Below are 16,901 nucleotides of genomic sequence, written 5' to 3' on the forward strand. Positions count from 1 at the left end.
TTTTTCTTTAATAAAGGGTTCTGGTTGACACTTCACAACTAATTACTGTACTTTGTGCATCTGGGATGCAAATCAATAAGCCTAAGCTTCCCAGGCCATGCTCCCCTCACCGTTTCACACCCAGACAGTCACTCCAAGACCAGGCCTCCCATCACTCTCCTTAGCAGCCAGGCTACAGAAGAAGAGTGAATGCATCTACCTACAGTATTTAAAAATCCCTACCTTGAGGACAGGTTAACGTCTGTTCAACTTAAAAGCATTTTAACCAGTGAAGTTAATTAAGAAATCACAGCACAGGCAATAAGCAAATTGTTTTTTTGTTTATTCCACCCATCTTCAGTTATGTTAGCCCCCTTGACTATTAGCTGGATGACCCTCGCTGCAACACATAGGCAGAATTAAGGACATAAAGGCTTCATTAAGTCTGAAGCACATTTAGTACATTGATATTTCTGCAGGCTGTGTCTGAGCAACATTACACTTCTCTTTCTGTCGATTTTCAATACCTGGATAATTATGGCCAAAGAAAATAATAAGTAAAAACAACTTACAGGCCCTATAACCTGAGATCCTGAGATTTTATGAGCAGTATGATAGTTGTGGCTTCCTGCTGAGCTGATCTAATGATCTTCCATTAAAGGGGCAGTTTCTTCTTGGGTTGACATGAGCTTAGTGTTTATCTAGGTAAAATTATATGCTAAATTAACAGTGAAAAAATATTACTTGCTGTAAGATTAAAATCTCATCAACTGTGCAATGATAAGATCTATGATAACATCCGGTGAGCATGTACGGCATAACCATACATAATGATTCACCTTAAAAGCATTTTGTAAATATTTATACACTCTACTTGCCGGGGCAGCCACAACCACATGACCGCTGTATTGATCCCATACGATGTGTGCTATTCATCACGGCTGCACTTGTCAGCTGCATAATTGTTCCCCGTTAGCTGCTCTATTATAACAATTGTTGTTACAGAGCGCTAAAAACAGGGAATAATAATGCGGTTGGCAAGAGCGGACGGTGGTGATGAATAGCGTGCATCAGTTAGAATCAATACCACGGTCTACCTTAAGAAGCAAGGCAGTTGACAGGTAGACCGTGGTCGACGTTTTGGGTGCCACTGCTCTACCTATTTGTTTTTAACAAAAATTACCAAAACATTTTCTTATTAAGCATGTGTAGTGTAATGGTAACAGTGGTGTAAAATTAAGGTCCCTAACTGACAATGTATAAAAAATGCTTAGTATTTACCAGGAACATTAAATAATGTTTATATATGAATAGTAAAAAACAGCAATTAAGCACTGCATTGCAAAACGTTTGCATAATTAAATACATGTATGAAATTCGGGACGCCCAAACTCTGGCCCTGCAAGGGTTTTTGTGTGGCCCTCGACATCACTGAATAAAAATCAGAAATCTTTGTTATTGAAAAAGCAGTTCCATGCATCTCGTTAGGTAAACTGTATATAGGTACCACATTTTGTTAATATGAGTGATGTATACCATTATATTAAACTGATTATAGCAACTGATTTCCAATGTATCCTAAATGATCATGATACAAGGTCCCCCTGTAAAGAAGCCCCTGTAAAGAAGCCTTTTCTCTTTTATGTTTTAAAATTAACATTGAGTGTTAATAGCCAATGAGAAGTCGTACCATCCTCGTATTGTAAAACCCCTATCATTGTACCCAGCGCTACTGAATTTGGCGGCACTATACAAATAAATGATAATAATCAACGTGCACTTCTGAAGCCAGACTAACATTGTGTAGACGGTCTGCACATACTTGAGCTAATCCTTGAAAGCACATTGAGCCTTTACTAAGGAGTGGATGGCTCAATTTGTCACTGGCCTCATCTTTTACTAAGGAGCAGGTAGTATGTGCTTGAATGGCTGTACAATACGATAATACTTATATACAGTAAATAATAAAGGCTTTTGGCAGACTGGTGAATAGAGGGCCTTGTAGTAAGCTACCTCAGGGCATGTAAAAAGCATGGCAATATGCCATATGATACCTGGGGACATAACTATAACCAAACCAAGAGTTAATAAATAATATAAGCTTTAAACAAATTACTTGTTTAGGGTTACTTTAAGAAAGTTATTATACTACATACATTTTTAAAATATTTAGTAATGAATACACTCTTATTGGCTTATTTTTTTTTATTGTATTTTGATCGCCTATGTTGCCTTGATGGGAGATTTCTGGTTTGACCTGTTCTAAACATAAAAATAAAAGTACCTATAATTATTAGGTAATATAGATAAACATATATAACTATGTAACTAACGTTCTAGATTAAAAATATTATGTCATTCCCAATTAAAACAAACCATGTTCACAATGAGTCACAGTGAACACAGCAAACAAGTAACTATTCATTAACCTATTATTTGCTCAGAAGTGATGGTCATTGGGTGTGCATAGTAGATACCTGACCACAGTGTTGTTTTAATTGTTACACATATGGCTGTTTCCTGCATCACACCCGAAATATATCCTGAATGCAATCACAAACGCATTAACCTGTCTGATAAAAGGAAACACAGGTCAAAATGTGATATCTTAATGGCACGTTTTGTCTGGAAATATTCTGTAAAGTTCTATTATCCTGAAAATGCTGTTTTCCTGTAAAGTTCACTCACAATTTTCATTAAAGTTCCTAGTTTGACCTCTGCTTGCATTTTCATATTATCGCACTTGGGTCGGAGGTTGGTCAAATCTCAGTTCCCTCCTCTTTCAGGTGTTTCTGTTGTAACGAAAAAAAAAAGTAGTGACAATAAAGCAGCGCCTGCGCGTTCGCATCTCTTCGTGATAGCTACGTAAAAGTTTGAAGTTGCTACAGTTCAGTAAAGTGATTAAAAAAAACACAGTGGAAAAGGCGGGGGCGAGTGCTACAGGAAAAAGCAGAAAAGCTCAAGGCCGGGTCGGAAGAATTTAAAATATTATATTTATAACAACTCGGTCTATAAGGAGGATTGGAAACAAATAACTTTTGTGGTTAGAACACAATGCGGTGATTGACATGTGAGTATGGAATGCGATCCTTGTTCCATATTTGCAAATAGGTTTATTTAACTCATCAGCTGCCGGAGGACTGCAATGCTTTTGCGCTCTATGGTAGCTAGTGGGTTAAAATAACTTCCTAGCTTGCAATTTTGTTTTCTAGCTTTGTATTACTTCCTCCACTGTGGGCTGCGGAAGCTGATCATGGTTCCTATTTCTCTCTTTACACGCAGGTAGTCAGCTCAGCTGCTTAACATAATATAAAGTAAGATTATTTAACCCAGCATGGATGAAGCCGCCTTGGAAACGCCTCAGACTTGGGCTATTGCTACAGACAAGAGAAAGGCCTGGGCGAAAAGCAGAGATTCCTGGCAAGCTTCGGAAGCAGAGGATGTTTCCACTGAGGGGAACCAGATTGCACAGGCAATAGAAGGGAAGCTGCAGCTCGGAGGGGAACCAGGTCAGTGGTGATGTAGAGACTGTGTTAAATGTGTTCTTCTGCCAAGTGAAGTGTCATAACAGAGCAACAGAACCATCAAAACCTTATGTATCATATATTCTTATGCTATGTATATGATGTATATGATCGTGTGTGTGTGTGTATATATATATATATATATATATATATATATACACACTCAGTTTTTGTTACTCTGAAACTTCTAATAAAAATACATTAGACAGGAAACTGATAATGAGCAGATTAGTAGTTTCCTGTGCCAGTGGTAATGTATAGTAATATTTTTTTTTTTCTACCTAGTTTGTGAGATGTACAGTATTTCTGTCTCTGTATACCAAGACCATAAGATTCTAAACATAATCTAGTTTAATGTCAATGGCTGTTCTAACAAAGTCTCTAGTTTCTCCAAACATGGAACTAATTTTTTTTTAGTCTCAGATGTTTGGCGTTTTCTTTAGTTTCCATACAGTCAGAGCCTGCTCTGCCGGTAGTCTGGTAAGCTGTTTTGTGCTACAGATGTGCAATAGTTAAACTTTGTATAAAACAAGTAATTTGCCAGACACACTTCCTCTCTTTCATTATATAGTTGTTTATATTTCATGACTATGTTTTTATTTTAGCACATTTTAACAGCAACTTGCAGATCATTCAAGAATATATAACTAAAGCCTTAAAGGGATAGTAGTAAAGTCAAAATTAAACTTTCAAGATTTAGATAGAGCATACCATTTTAAACAACTTTAAAACGGGTTTTACTTTATCAGATTTGTTTTGTTCTCTTGGTATCTTTAATTGAAGAGTAAAACTATGTAGGCTCATAAGAGCTCTATGGCAGCAGTGTTCTGCAACATTATTTGAAGCTTAGTTATACAATGTTGAAAACCACTGCTGCCATAGAGTAATAAAGACACATGCACACTCCTGAGCTCTTATGAGCCTACCTAGTTTTACTAGGTCCCTTTTAAATGTTTTTGACAAATTTTACAACATATGGAATTTGACTAATGCACTCTTGTTGCCTCATGGTCTAAAATTATCCAGTTTTTCTTACTGTAAAGAAATCATCAATTACCTAACATTTTTCATGCAAAGCTATTAATTTGCTGCTTTTTCTCTCTGAAAACTATTTTATGATGTTAGAAAATCTTAGCAGTAAATTCTCATTTAATACTCAGGTATTCATTGCTCATTGGTTGATGGGGCAACTCCCAGAATTCCTTTTTTAGAGATGAGTTTCCACATGATCACATGAAATACAGCTTAATCTGTGCAGGAGCATCCACCACTTTAAAAAAATCCTCTTATAGATAAAGCAAAAGTGTATTGTCTTCTATTTGCTCCCAGCCATCATTTAACGTGACATGTGTGAATAACCTCAGGCTTTAAATGCCAGGTAAAATATAATCTCAAACCTGTTTATCCAAATACTGTTTTCAAAGACATATTTCTTTTTGTGTATTGTGTCTGGGAATATTATAGTCCTTGTTAGGCAAGCATGTGAGTACACAAGCATTTTGTATGTCAATAACTAGTTCGGGGCTTCCAGTTCAACCTGTTTATCCACTACTTTGTCCAGTGCCTGGTTATGACCAGTTGATGTTTGTCTCTCTAACCTTTTTGAGCAATTGTTGGAATGAAACAAAACCTTAAAACTGTCACATTAATGCCAAATGTGAAAGATGGGCTGTCTGATCACTAATATCTTTCAAAACACATTCCAGTTTAATTAGCCAGATTTTCAATACACATCAGGTTCTTTGCATATGCTGGTGTACCAGGTAACTGTGTATATGTGTAAAATATATATGCATATTTCAATCACTTTCTACAATTTAATTACTCCACTTTACCTTTTTCAGTAGCAAAAACGGATATGTTTAGCCTAAACACTCCCACCACCCACACTGCCACCACAACATTTTAAAGTATTTGTTCAATTTAACATCCTATTTTCTGGTACTTACACAACACTCCAGCCAAGCTTCCAATATCTGATATTGAATGAATGTCTGATGCACATTCCGCAAGTCTCATGTTTATTTTCTTAGACAGCACATTATAGTGAGGGATGATGTATGTTATGGTATGCTTCTTTAGTAGATGGGTATGCAAAGGACAAAAGCTAATGCTTTATTGTACCTTCATTAACTTTTTTTGTTTTTGTTTTGTTTTTAAAGGAAATATACCTAATGAAAAAATTGCTATCTGGCTGAAAGATTGTAGGTAAGATTTATTTTCTTTTGACAGTTCTTTTAGTTCTCCAATAGATGTTTGCAGTAGAAGAAAAAAATAATATATATATATATATATATATATATATATATATATATATATATATATATATATATATATATATATATATATATATACACACACACCCCCCCCCATCTTATATTTAGTGTAAATTGTACATTATATAGACTCTTTACTTTTTAGACTTGACTTTTTTTTTAGTTTTTCATTCTCTGGGTGTAACCAGTGTTTAAAACCTCACTTAGCATTTTGAATTGAATAATGTAAAATATACTATGACTCCTAGGGAAGAAGGAATTGTGAATATGCCTTTTATTTTTTATTTCCCAGGCTTGATTTTTCAGTTGAAATCTTTTATTTTGATGACATTTTCATAAAAATACATTGGTGAATAAGATCTGTTTAAAAAGAGGTTTTGTATTGCGTTACTAAAGTTGGTTTTCTTTAAAAATATAACTCATGAATGAAAAAAAAAAAAAAAAAAAATTTCCAAAATGTTAATGGAAGAGATGTCAGTCCTAGACTAATTGTTTATATTTAAAGGGACATGAAACCCAATTTTTTTCTTTCATGATTTAGAAAGAGCATACAATTATAAACAACTTTCTAATTTACTTCTATTATCTATTTTGCTTCAGTCTCTTGATATTCTTTGCTGAAAAGCATATCTAGATATGCTTAGTGGCTGCTGATTGGTAGCTGCACATAGATGCCTCCTGTGATTGGTTCACTGTGTGCATTGCTATTTCTTCATTAAAGTATATCTAAAGAATAAAGCAAATTAGGTAATAGAAGTAAATTGGAATGTTGTTTAAAATGATATTCTCTACCTTAATCATGAAAGAAAATGTTTGGGTATAGTGTCCCTTTAAAGAATGTCACAAAACATGCAGACCTGTATATTTCACATGAACTAATCGTTTTTGTAAAACAAAAATGGGAATTGGTTTGGATTTGGAAGTGTACTGGTTTTGTTGTTAATGTATATTTTATTTTATTTTTTTTGTTAGTTGTTAGCAAGACTTGACAAATGCCAAAACCTGAGTGTCCTCTAAGATTTTAAATGCAATTGACTACCTGCACCCCATGTTTTGATACATATTTTGTGGTACCAAAGTAAAGGAAGATAACAGATCTGACTTTAAGTAGTTAAAGGGACATGAAAACTACAATTTTTCTTTCATGATTCTAAAATATAATACAATTTTAAACAACTTTCCATATACATTCCCATTCATACCCACAATAATGATACTAAGGTTAGTAATAGTTTATCACCATATACTATAGTATACAATATATGATCACTATTTCACACTCCCTATCTCTACACAATCCCTTTACTAATATTAATATCTATTATATAGCCATATTATACTAGTCACTATATTGTCACACACATACAAATTCCACACTGGGAGCATCACACACATCTCTATGCATATACACACTATGTATTTACATATATGCAGATTTTAATATCTGTTTCATTCATTGTCACTATATAATTATCTGGGAATCTTATTTATGTATTATGCTTTGTCATTTTTTTGACACTAATATCCACTGGCATGATAGTAAGATATTATACATTCCTACATGGGTAGTTACTCGAGATTATTTAAGTCTCTATTAAGAGTGAACACTAGTATGACGGGGTTGTTGTCACTATAACATTACACTTTTATTACATTTGATATCTAGGATATACATTAATTTCACATAAGTCTATCTGTTTAATACACTAGACACACTGCAATATACTCATTGAAATGGGCCATGATACCACACGGTTACATAATCCAATATTAGTATGCTGATAGGGAAAAACAACCTACATCTAGTGATGACAACTGAAGCGCACTACGCGATTAACATCCCCCGTGCAAATTAAGAGTTACCTATAGCCCTATGAGCCTCTCGACTACAATCACCTAGAGATGGGTATCAATATATGGTTTTTAATATAGAATACTAATTGGCAAAAGGTTTACTATTAACCTACTAAAGAGATATATTTTTTACTATACTAACTATGATAAAAAATATATACTCTCTAATAAAAATATGGACTATCAGATAACAAAGAGTGGAAGGGGGGGGGGCAATTTAATCTATAACCATAGTGAGGTTGTATTTTACTGCCGTGATGTATCCAAGCGGCCATCATAACAACTTAGAGGCGCTTCTTACGGATTTCCAGCACTAGGATGACACTCAAAACACACATTTTAGAACTTGAATCCCTTTAAACAGAATAGATGAACCACCTAATATTGCTACGTTACTCAGAGAATACACGCATGCGTACACGCAAGATTAAAAATGACAGATGACATCATGCGCAGTTAGAATTAGTGAACGCCGTAGGATACACTAACATGAAGTTTTACTCTCCATCGACATATGATACTACTATGTCAAGTTCAAGTAAGTAAATGCAATTTTAAGGTTATAGACATATACTATCTCCCCAATTTTTAGTTACTATCAGAGGGAATTTGCACTATCGTATCACGCATCTATATATAAAAAAAAATTATATCGGTCAGTGGTGCCCAATAGGATGATTAATTGTTTAGATGGAGAAATACATATGGGAATATATAATAATAAACAAATAAGTACACTGGTATCGTTGATAAACATCATTTTATTATAATGTAATGATCTATAGTGTGATTTACATATGTCACCCAACACAGTAAATGCTGATAGGGTGCTCCCAAATGGGAGTTGCCTTATGCCACTCCCCTTACAGGTGTGTCCATTTTTAGTTGATACATTGTTTGGTTATAAATAGCAAGTGTTTGAATTATATGTTGTAAGCTTGATGAAACAGCCTGTGTGCTGAGAAACGTGTCGCTTGTTTTTATTTGTTTTTACTAGTAAATATAATACTTTATTAAAACACACTTGCTCTTGTGCATTTTGTGGACCAATTTATTTTGGCCCAATTTATTGGACACCTGCTGACTGCTTCCTGTGGATACCCTGTCTAAAGTCTGTTGGGTGACTACATTGATCCCATCCTGCTTGAATAGCATCACTGTAGATGCTATATCAAATATTACTCCACTTTATCCTAGAGGTCGGTCTGCTGGGTGACTGTGATTGATCCCAGGCTGCTTCTATTGCACTGATTGAAGTGCTTCCTGAATTGTGAGTTTGCATTAGCACGACTAGATCATATACATTGTGTTGAACAAACCATATTGGGCCATGTGGCGCATCTGTCTCTCTCTTGTTTTGTAGATCAACTTTCCAATTTACTTCTATGATATAATTTGCTTCATTCTCATGTTATTGTTTGTTGAAGAAGCAGCAATGCACTACTGCGAGCTATCTGAACACATTGGTCAGCCAATGACAACAGGCATGTATGCACGGCAACCAATCAGCAGCTCTTGAGTCTACCTAGGAATCCTTTTCAACAAAGAATATCAATAGAACAAAACAGATTAGATAATATAAATCAAAGTACATTGGAAAGTTTTTTTTTTTTAAATCACTTACCCCATATGAAACATGAAAGAAAAAACAGCCTTTTGATATAAATCTGTAAAAAGGAATCTAGAGATTGTGGCAATTAAAAATAAGTGCTATCTTTATCCTTTTATGTGCATATGTAATTATGAAACTGTCTTGTCCAGTGATGATCATTTTTATCTTATCTCTGATTAACAGTTGTATCCCTCTGTCTGCATGAGAACACTGCCATATAACACTATCTTGTAGAAATGACATCCTGATGAGCTTTGTTCTTTGTTTTTTACTTTAGATTTTTTTTTCACCTTTTTTGTTTAATTTTTAAAATGAGGCTCTGAAATGGGACCTTTTTCTTTTTAAAACCAGCATATTAATGTTATTTGTATTTAAGTTTATTCTATATTTTTTATTTTATTTTGATATTAATTATTTGATTGAACAATGTATTGCTGAATTAAGAATTTCTAGTAAAGTTAAAGTGAAGGTAAAGTTTTTGCATTCATAAATCTTATTTATAATACTTTTATACTGTCAAATCCAGTTGCTAGTTGTGATTTTTTTTTTTTTTTAAAACTTTATGTATTTTTTTTTACCCAAAGTTTTTATTACCGTTGCCTTCCGATTCTCCTCCCATTCACCATTTCCGGCTTTCTGATATAGTGACGTATAGAGCGGTCCTACCTAGTCTAGTAAGCTCGTGCACATTGAGCATCTAATAACCGCCCATGGCAAACCTTACTTCACTATCACTCAATATTATTCTGCAAAAAATGACATTGTTTTACACTTACTGATATTACAAAAAAAGAGATGCTCTTGGTAAAAGGAGCGATACATATGTTTCCACTTTGTTGCCGTTTGAGGTCCAATGCGGTTACAACTATGCCTAAAAAAATAAAATTTGTAATGCGCATGCGCGATACGTGGACGCGCTCGCTTGGACACTACGAACAACAAAAAGTTACGCATGCGCATATGCAACCATACCATGATTACGTCAATTGATGGCCGCCTAACGGCCAAAGAATCAATTGGCTGTCTAAACAACGTGATCGTTGTTTAGGGAAAAAAAAAAATAATACGGGTTGATTTTCGGATTGCCGAATCGATGCAAAAAATATAAGATATCTAAGGTAATATAAAAATTTAGAACTATTGATGAATGAAACTACTATTTATTTGGCTTGATATATTAAATTATTTATTGTAGACCGTTTTAGTTTACCTTCACTTAAAGGGACAGTATACACCAATTTTCATATAACTGCATGTAATAGACACTACTATAAAGAATAAAATGCACAGATACTGATCTAAAAATACAGTATAAAACCTTACTTATAAACTCCCAGTTTAGCGCTGTTGATGAGGTTAGGCTGGGACACCCACTGAAAGGATCTGGGTCAACAAAAATAGCAGACACTCCCCACCTCCCCCCTTCCCTGCATATGAAAAGACAGATAATATAAACAGGAGCCTGCAGAAGTCTGTAAACACATGTGTATACATCTGATACTGTGGTGCTTGGTTAGGAGTCTAAAAATCAGCACAATGTTCTAAAAAAAAAATAAGCAAAACTATACATTTTTCTAAAAACACTACCAGATGGACTACAAAACATGTATGCAAAGAAATACATCTAGTGTGCAATGTCCCTTTAAAATCTATTCCACATATTATTAAAATAATGACTATAGCTTGAAAATTGGAGTACTTTCTAGGTCTGCACTGATAAAGGGGTACAGGTCACACCATAGTAAAACTGTACATCAATATTCATTGAAAATTAGCATTTTTTTTGTCTATCACAGAATAATAAAACAACTGTGGACAATTAAACATCTAAAATAGTGCAGTCAAAACTATAGTCTCCAATGCAAAAAGCCATCTAAAATTTACAGGGATATTGAATACAAACTGAGCTCCCCCGACATGTTTTATAAATGCAATCACTATATTGCAAATGATCTTCAAACATAATAAATGCTTTGAGGGCATATTTATATATATTTTTTTTGAAAACCTTTGCATTCTATTTCAGTCCATTCCACGCCTTCAAGGGACAATACTTACAATACTTTTCTGTTGTCTTGCTATAGAGCAGGGGTCAGCAACAACTGGGGGCCCAAGGTTGCTGACCCCTGCTATAGAGCACTTTTCTTTTTTTTTTTAACACCTTTCCTCAGGCTTCCCAACAGGCCAGGTTTTCAGGATTACCTTGGATGAGAGCAGGTAAAATAACAATGTTTACTAATCAGCTGATTATTTCACCTGAGCTCCAGTTAGAATATCCTCAAAATCTTGCCTGTTGGGGAGGCCTGAGGAAAGGTCTGAACATCAGTGCTATAGAAAAACATATCGGCCAAGTCGTAACATTTTTAAAACCAATTAACCCCTGGACGTTTCGTGTCGTTATAAAAGCTGGGCTTTAACACCCTTAGGACAGCATGGAACCTCTGCGGCATCCTGCTCCTTTTTCCTGTAAAAACTTTGGTGGGTCCGACTTGGGGATGTGCTTAGCAACGCAAGCAGTCCCACAGGAGCCAATCGGGGGCCGTTTTTGAGTTGCAGTGACAATCATTTGACTTTCCGTTTGATTGTAAGTGGGACGGTTGCCTCTATGCTGAAGTGGGTAACATCCTTTTTACTGTAATTGTTAATCAATAGTCAAGCTCCACTCATCATTTGCCTCATTTATAGGAGCCAATCTGGGCTTTAGTGAGCAGACTAAAAGCCCTGCTATAATGTTAGTATAGAACGCATTATTTAGCATGTATTATCTCATAAAGCCAATTGGGGAAGGATGTAGAACAGGGTTGGCCTTGGGAATGAGAAATTGCTCAATTTTCAGTGCTAAATTACATGAAAAGGGGGGGCATAAATATTGAAAGTATATTGCAAAGTTGCTTCTTTATATATAACTGAACATGTTCTATACAAATCCCAATGTGTTTACTGTCCTTTCTAATGGAAAGCTTCTGTTGTCTTTTCATCTTCCTTACTATGGCCATTTAAAGACTAAATTAGCTTCTGCACTATGGAATGCTCTCCAGCAACTAAATGACAACATTTTCAAATGTGGTCATTAGTTTAGTTATTGAACAGATTTTCAGACAAACAAAATATGAAACCCAATTTTTTTTTTTTTTGCGCATTTATTAGGAACCTAATATTTTTAAAAAGCTGCCTGTGTTTATATTGTTGGAGTTATTCCATTTTACATGTTACTTTAATATATAAATATGTAAAAAAAAATTGTCCCTTTAAAGTTTTCTAATGTTGGATTGTAATCTAACCTGTTTAGTTGAGATAAGGGGCACAGTTATTACGTCTTATCTATTGATTGATACTCTGTATTATTGTACTGTGCGTTTTTTTTTTCTTCTGAAAACTGTCACATGACCTTTTGCAGTGAATAATGTGAGTGGCGTGTTTGTTTTTCATTAATATTAACCTAAAATATATTGACCCTTAATGCAGTGCCTATCCACGTATAATCAATCATTAATAGGGATATGTGAATATCTGAAATAGAACAAATACTCCCTTGGATTTTCTTTTCTACTATTTTGTATGTTTCCATAAAAGTAATGTTGCCTTTCCATATTTTGCATATAACAGCCAATGTTAAAGTGACAGTCTACACAAGAATTGTTATTGTTTTTAAAAAGATAGATAATCCCTTTTTTATTACCCATTCCTCAGTTTTGCATAACCAACACTTATTTCAGTTCTTTTGACAGACTTGCATTTTAGCCAATCGGTGCCTTCAGGGGCTTAGAAATTAGCATTTGAGCCTACCTAGGTCTAGCTTTCAACTAAGAATACCAAGATTACAAAGTAAATTTGATGATAAAAGAAAAATGGAAGGTTGTTTAAATGGCATGCCCTATCTAAATCATGATAGTTTAATTTTGACTAGACTGTGTCTTTAACCTTTTCCTGCCCTTAGGACGCCATAGAATGTCCATGCCTTTTGGTTGTACTGAAGCCAAAGGCGCTTCCTGGATGTATTTGCGGGTTGGAGGGGGTGCCTAGCGCCCTAGGCACTTCCGCCAGACATGATCCCATCATTAAAATCATGCGATCACATGAACAATCGCATGATTTCACTTTATAACTTATTTGTTTACATCACAACTTTGTTCTGATGTAGACAAATAAGTCCGGGCTGGAAGGCGATAAGCAAACATTTGAATATTCAAATATGTTTTGCTATTTTGAATATTGTGTTAAAGGGACACTAAAGTCAAAATTAAACCTTCACGATTCATATAGAGTATGTAGTTTTAAGAGATTTTCCAATTTTACTTCTATTATCAAATTTTGCACATTCTTTTTTAAATACACACTTTCTGAGGCATCCGCTCCTACTGAGCATGTGCACAAGCTTATGTTATATGTATAATAGTCTGTGATTGGCTGATGGCTGTCACAGGGTCCCGGCATTTGGGGAAAAATACATTTATCAGAAATAAAATCTGCTTATTTGGAGTTCTGAGTGTTATTGCATTGTCTTTTGATTATGCACTTGTTGATTATGCAATTCTACCGTATTTGATTGTCAAATAATGCTATTTTTAAAAAAGTTTCTAATTTACATAGTTTTTTTTGCATTCTTTACTGAAGAGAATACCTTGGTAGCATAAACATGTCTGGAGAACTGTATGGCAGCAGTTTTGCAAGAAAGCTTTTGAGCGCTAGAGAACAGTAGTGTTTTCACAATGAATAACAGTGTTAAAAATATTCTTGCAAAACTGCTGTCACATAATATTCCTGAGCCTGCCTACTTGCTTTTCAACAAAGGTTACTAAAAGAACGATGTAATTTTTGAACTGTATACTTTATCTGAATCATGAAAGAATATTTGGGGGGTTTGTGTGACTTTTGTAGTTTTAAGCAAGTTCAATTTGTGTGTACTGTATTTGATTGGATTCAATGTTTCATTCTCAGTTCAAGGATGTAGCAGACATAAACATAACAGCAAATTATTATCATTTTGTGCCATCCCAGGCGGTTTGTTTTGACGGATAAGTTCTATGTTCTGATTCTCTGTCGCTCTTTACACTTAACTTAAAGACGTATAAACATTGACAATATCCAAGCATATCCGTTCTTGGTACGTTTTTATATTTCTGTGAGTTTCTTCCTCCTGTCTTCTGCTCTGTAAGTAAAACAAAACAATAGCCCAGCACTCACAGTAAGCATCAAGGTGCACGCAGCAAGGATCCTGCACAAATCCTTCAAAGTAATAGCTAATCCAAGAAAGAGCCACAGCACCTATTTATGCATCAAACATGTGGATTTATTGTGGAGACATCACCATGTACAGAAACAACGTTTCGGTCAACAATAGACCTTAATCATGATTCTGCTCTGTAGGAGAAGTATTCATTAGGATGATTTCAAATAATTCTATATGTACATGACAACCACAATTAAATAGTTACTTATATGAGATTTGTGCACAAAATGTTAAAAAAATAAGTTTTGCAGTTTTAAGCCAATCTAGGGAAATGCCCCATGATTATCTAACTTTCAGTGGCCAGATATAAATGAGCCCCTGATTAGATTAAAGGGCCGCTAAAGTCAACATCTATTTTACCCCAAGACTGCTTAACCCTACTACTTTATGTGCCAGTGATGCTTATAAAAATGTGTAGAAGGGATCTGCACTCTTACAAACCATTAAACAGTCAGCAACCACGGTGCTGGCGAAACTATATAATAGAAAAAAAAATGATCTGAGGAAGGGGAGATTGTCCTGGAAATGTCACTACAATAAAGCTGCAAGGAATGTTTGTCTTCAATCCAGCGAGAAGTATTTGATTAAAATTAGAAAATGCTGCTTGTCCAACTAGTGTAATACGTATGCTAAACCATTTGTTTTTTTTATACTTCATGACTGAAAGTCCCCTTTATTTGTGGTGCAGGTAAATCCGAGTGTTTCCAAAACTTTCATTTAAATAATTGTTACTATGATCTGTATTTTTTTCTTTTTTTTTTCTTAAACCAGGAACAACTTATTTTATCTTATCTTTTCTGTCTCCGATTAGACGTATGTTTGCATTTGAGGACTGACCCAAAGTGAGAGTTGAGCTTTCCAACAAGGTTTAAAGGGACATTATACACTTTTTTTTTTTTTTTTTTTTTTTGCATAAATGTTTTGTAGATCTATTTATATAGCCCATAAAGTTTTATAAAAAAAAAAAATTATATATAGTTTTGCTTATTTTTAAATAACATTGCTCTGATTTTAAGACTCCTATCCAAGCCCCAAAGGTTTATGAGCATACCGTCAGCTACCTTCTACAGCTCTCTCCTGTTTGTGTAAAGGGTCTTTTCATATGCAAAAGAAGGGGGAGGGGGAGTGGGCTTTCCAACTACCTTTCAACAGAGCTAAACTGAGAGCTTCTAAGTAGGTTTTTAAACCGTTTTATACTGGATTTTTACATCCGTATCTGTGCATCTTATTCTTTACAGTAGTGTTTATTACATGCAGTTATATGAAAATTAGTGTATACTGTCCCTTTAAATGTATTATTTGGAAATGGGGGGGTGAAGTAAAATCTTTGCATTTAAAGTGTGAAGTTAGAGGACTAGAAAAGGAAACCTTTATCAAACAATATGCTTGAGAAATATTTTATATGCAAAGCTTGATGGAATAGTTTTTTTTAGAGTAAAGCCCTAAATTAATATCGCAGAAATAGTCGTTTTTTTTTTTTTCTTTTAAGGGACATAATACCCGTATGCTAATCACTTGAAGGTGATGCAGCATTACCATAAAAACCCTAGTCAAAAAGGATGATCTTCCTGCAGTCATTCTTAAGTAATCAATGACTCCAGACTATTCATCAGAAGCCATCCTGCAGTATTGCCACAGGCCGAAATATTTAAATGAGATGACTCTAGAGTCATTCACTGGCTGTTCATGCTTGTGAAGGTAATCAGCTAATCATTCTGAAGTCATCACCCAGAGTTTTTCCATTAGCTGATGACTTTACATGCCTGGTGATGTCTGCTGATGTGCAAATGACTTCTAAAGTAGTTTGATTATCAAATGACTCCAGGGTGGTCTCTAAAGTAATCCTTGTAGTAAGCTTGTAGATAATTAGGTAAGAGATGAACTCACATTTAAGAAAGCACCTCAATCAGTGCTATAGAGGCAGTCTGGGATCTATAGACCAACTTCCTGCACAGGAAAAGGGACACAAGGTGACTGGGAGTAAAGTGATATGAATGGTACTCACAATGTAGATAGCACCTCCTTTGATGCTATAGGACAGGGGTGTCCAAACTTTGCTCTCCAGAGGTTTTGGAACTACATTTCCCATGATGCTCAGCTAGATAAAATGCTGGCTGAGCATCATCGGAAATGTAGTTCCAAAACCTCTGGAGAGCAAAGTTTGGACACCCCTGCTATAGGAGCAGGATGGGATCAATACAGTCACCCAACAGACTTGTGGCAAGGCACTCAAGAGAAGGCCGTAATCCAAAGGTCCAGCAGCATTCAGAATAAAACCAGGAACAAACCAGGTGGTTCCTCAGCAAAAGGGACAAATCCCAGAAAAAAGGCAACAATGGTTCAAATACTATAAATGGCTTTATTTAAAATATTAAAATCACAGGCAACTCGTTTCTCAGCCAATGGCTGTTTCATCAGGCTTCATA

The 16,901-nt window shown here is 35.0% G+C and overlaps 1 protein-coding gene across 2 annotated transcripts in view; it reads left to right on the forward strand.

Moving 5' to 3' along the window:
• Positions 1 to 2,828: 2,828 nt before the first annotated feature.
• ITPRID2 (ITPR interacting domain containing 2) overlaps positions 2,829 to 16,901 on the forward strand; it is a 229,220-nt gene continuing 215,147 nt past the window's right edge. The window contains exons 1-3 of one of the 2 annotated variants that reach the window (XM_053698523.1): positions 2,829 to 3,049; positions 3,262 to 3,488; positions 5,666 to 5,711. In XM_053698523.1, coding sequence (XP_053554498.1) covers positions 3,314 to 3,488; positions 5,666 to 5,711 — 221 coding nt within the window. In that variant the 5' untranslated portion in view covers positions 2,829 to 3,049; positions 3,262 to 3,313. Of the gene's footprint in view, positions 3,050 to 3,261; positions 3,489 to 5,665; positions 5,712 to 16,901 lie in introns of those variants that run through there. The other variant, XM_053698524.1, reaches the window with a different exon arrangement.

Source organism: Bombina bombina, chromosome 1 (assembly GCF_027579735.1).
Source record: "Bombina bombina isolate aBomBom1 chromosome 1, aBomBom1.pri, whole genome shotgun sequence".
NCBI lineage: Eukaryota > Metazoa > Chordata > Amphibia > Anura > Bombinatoridae > Bombina > Bombina bombina.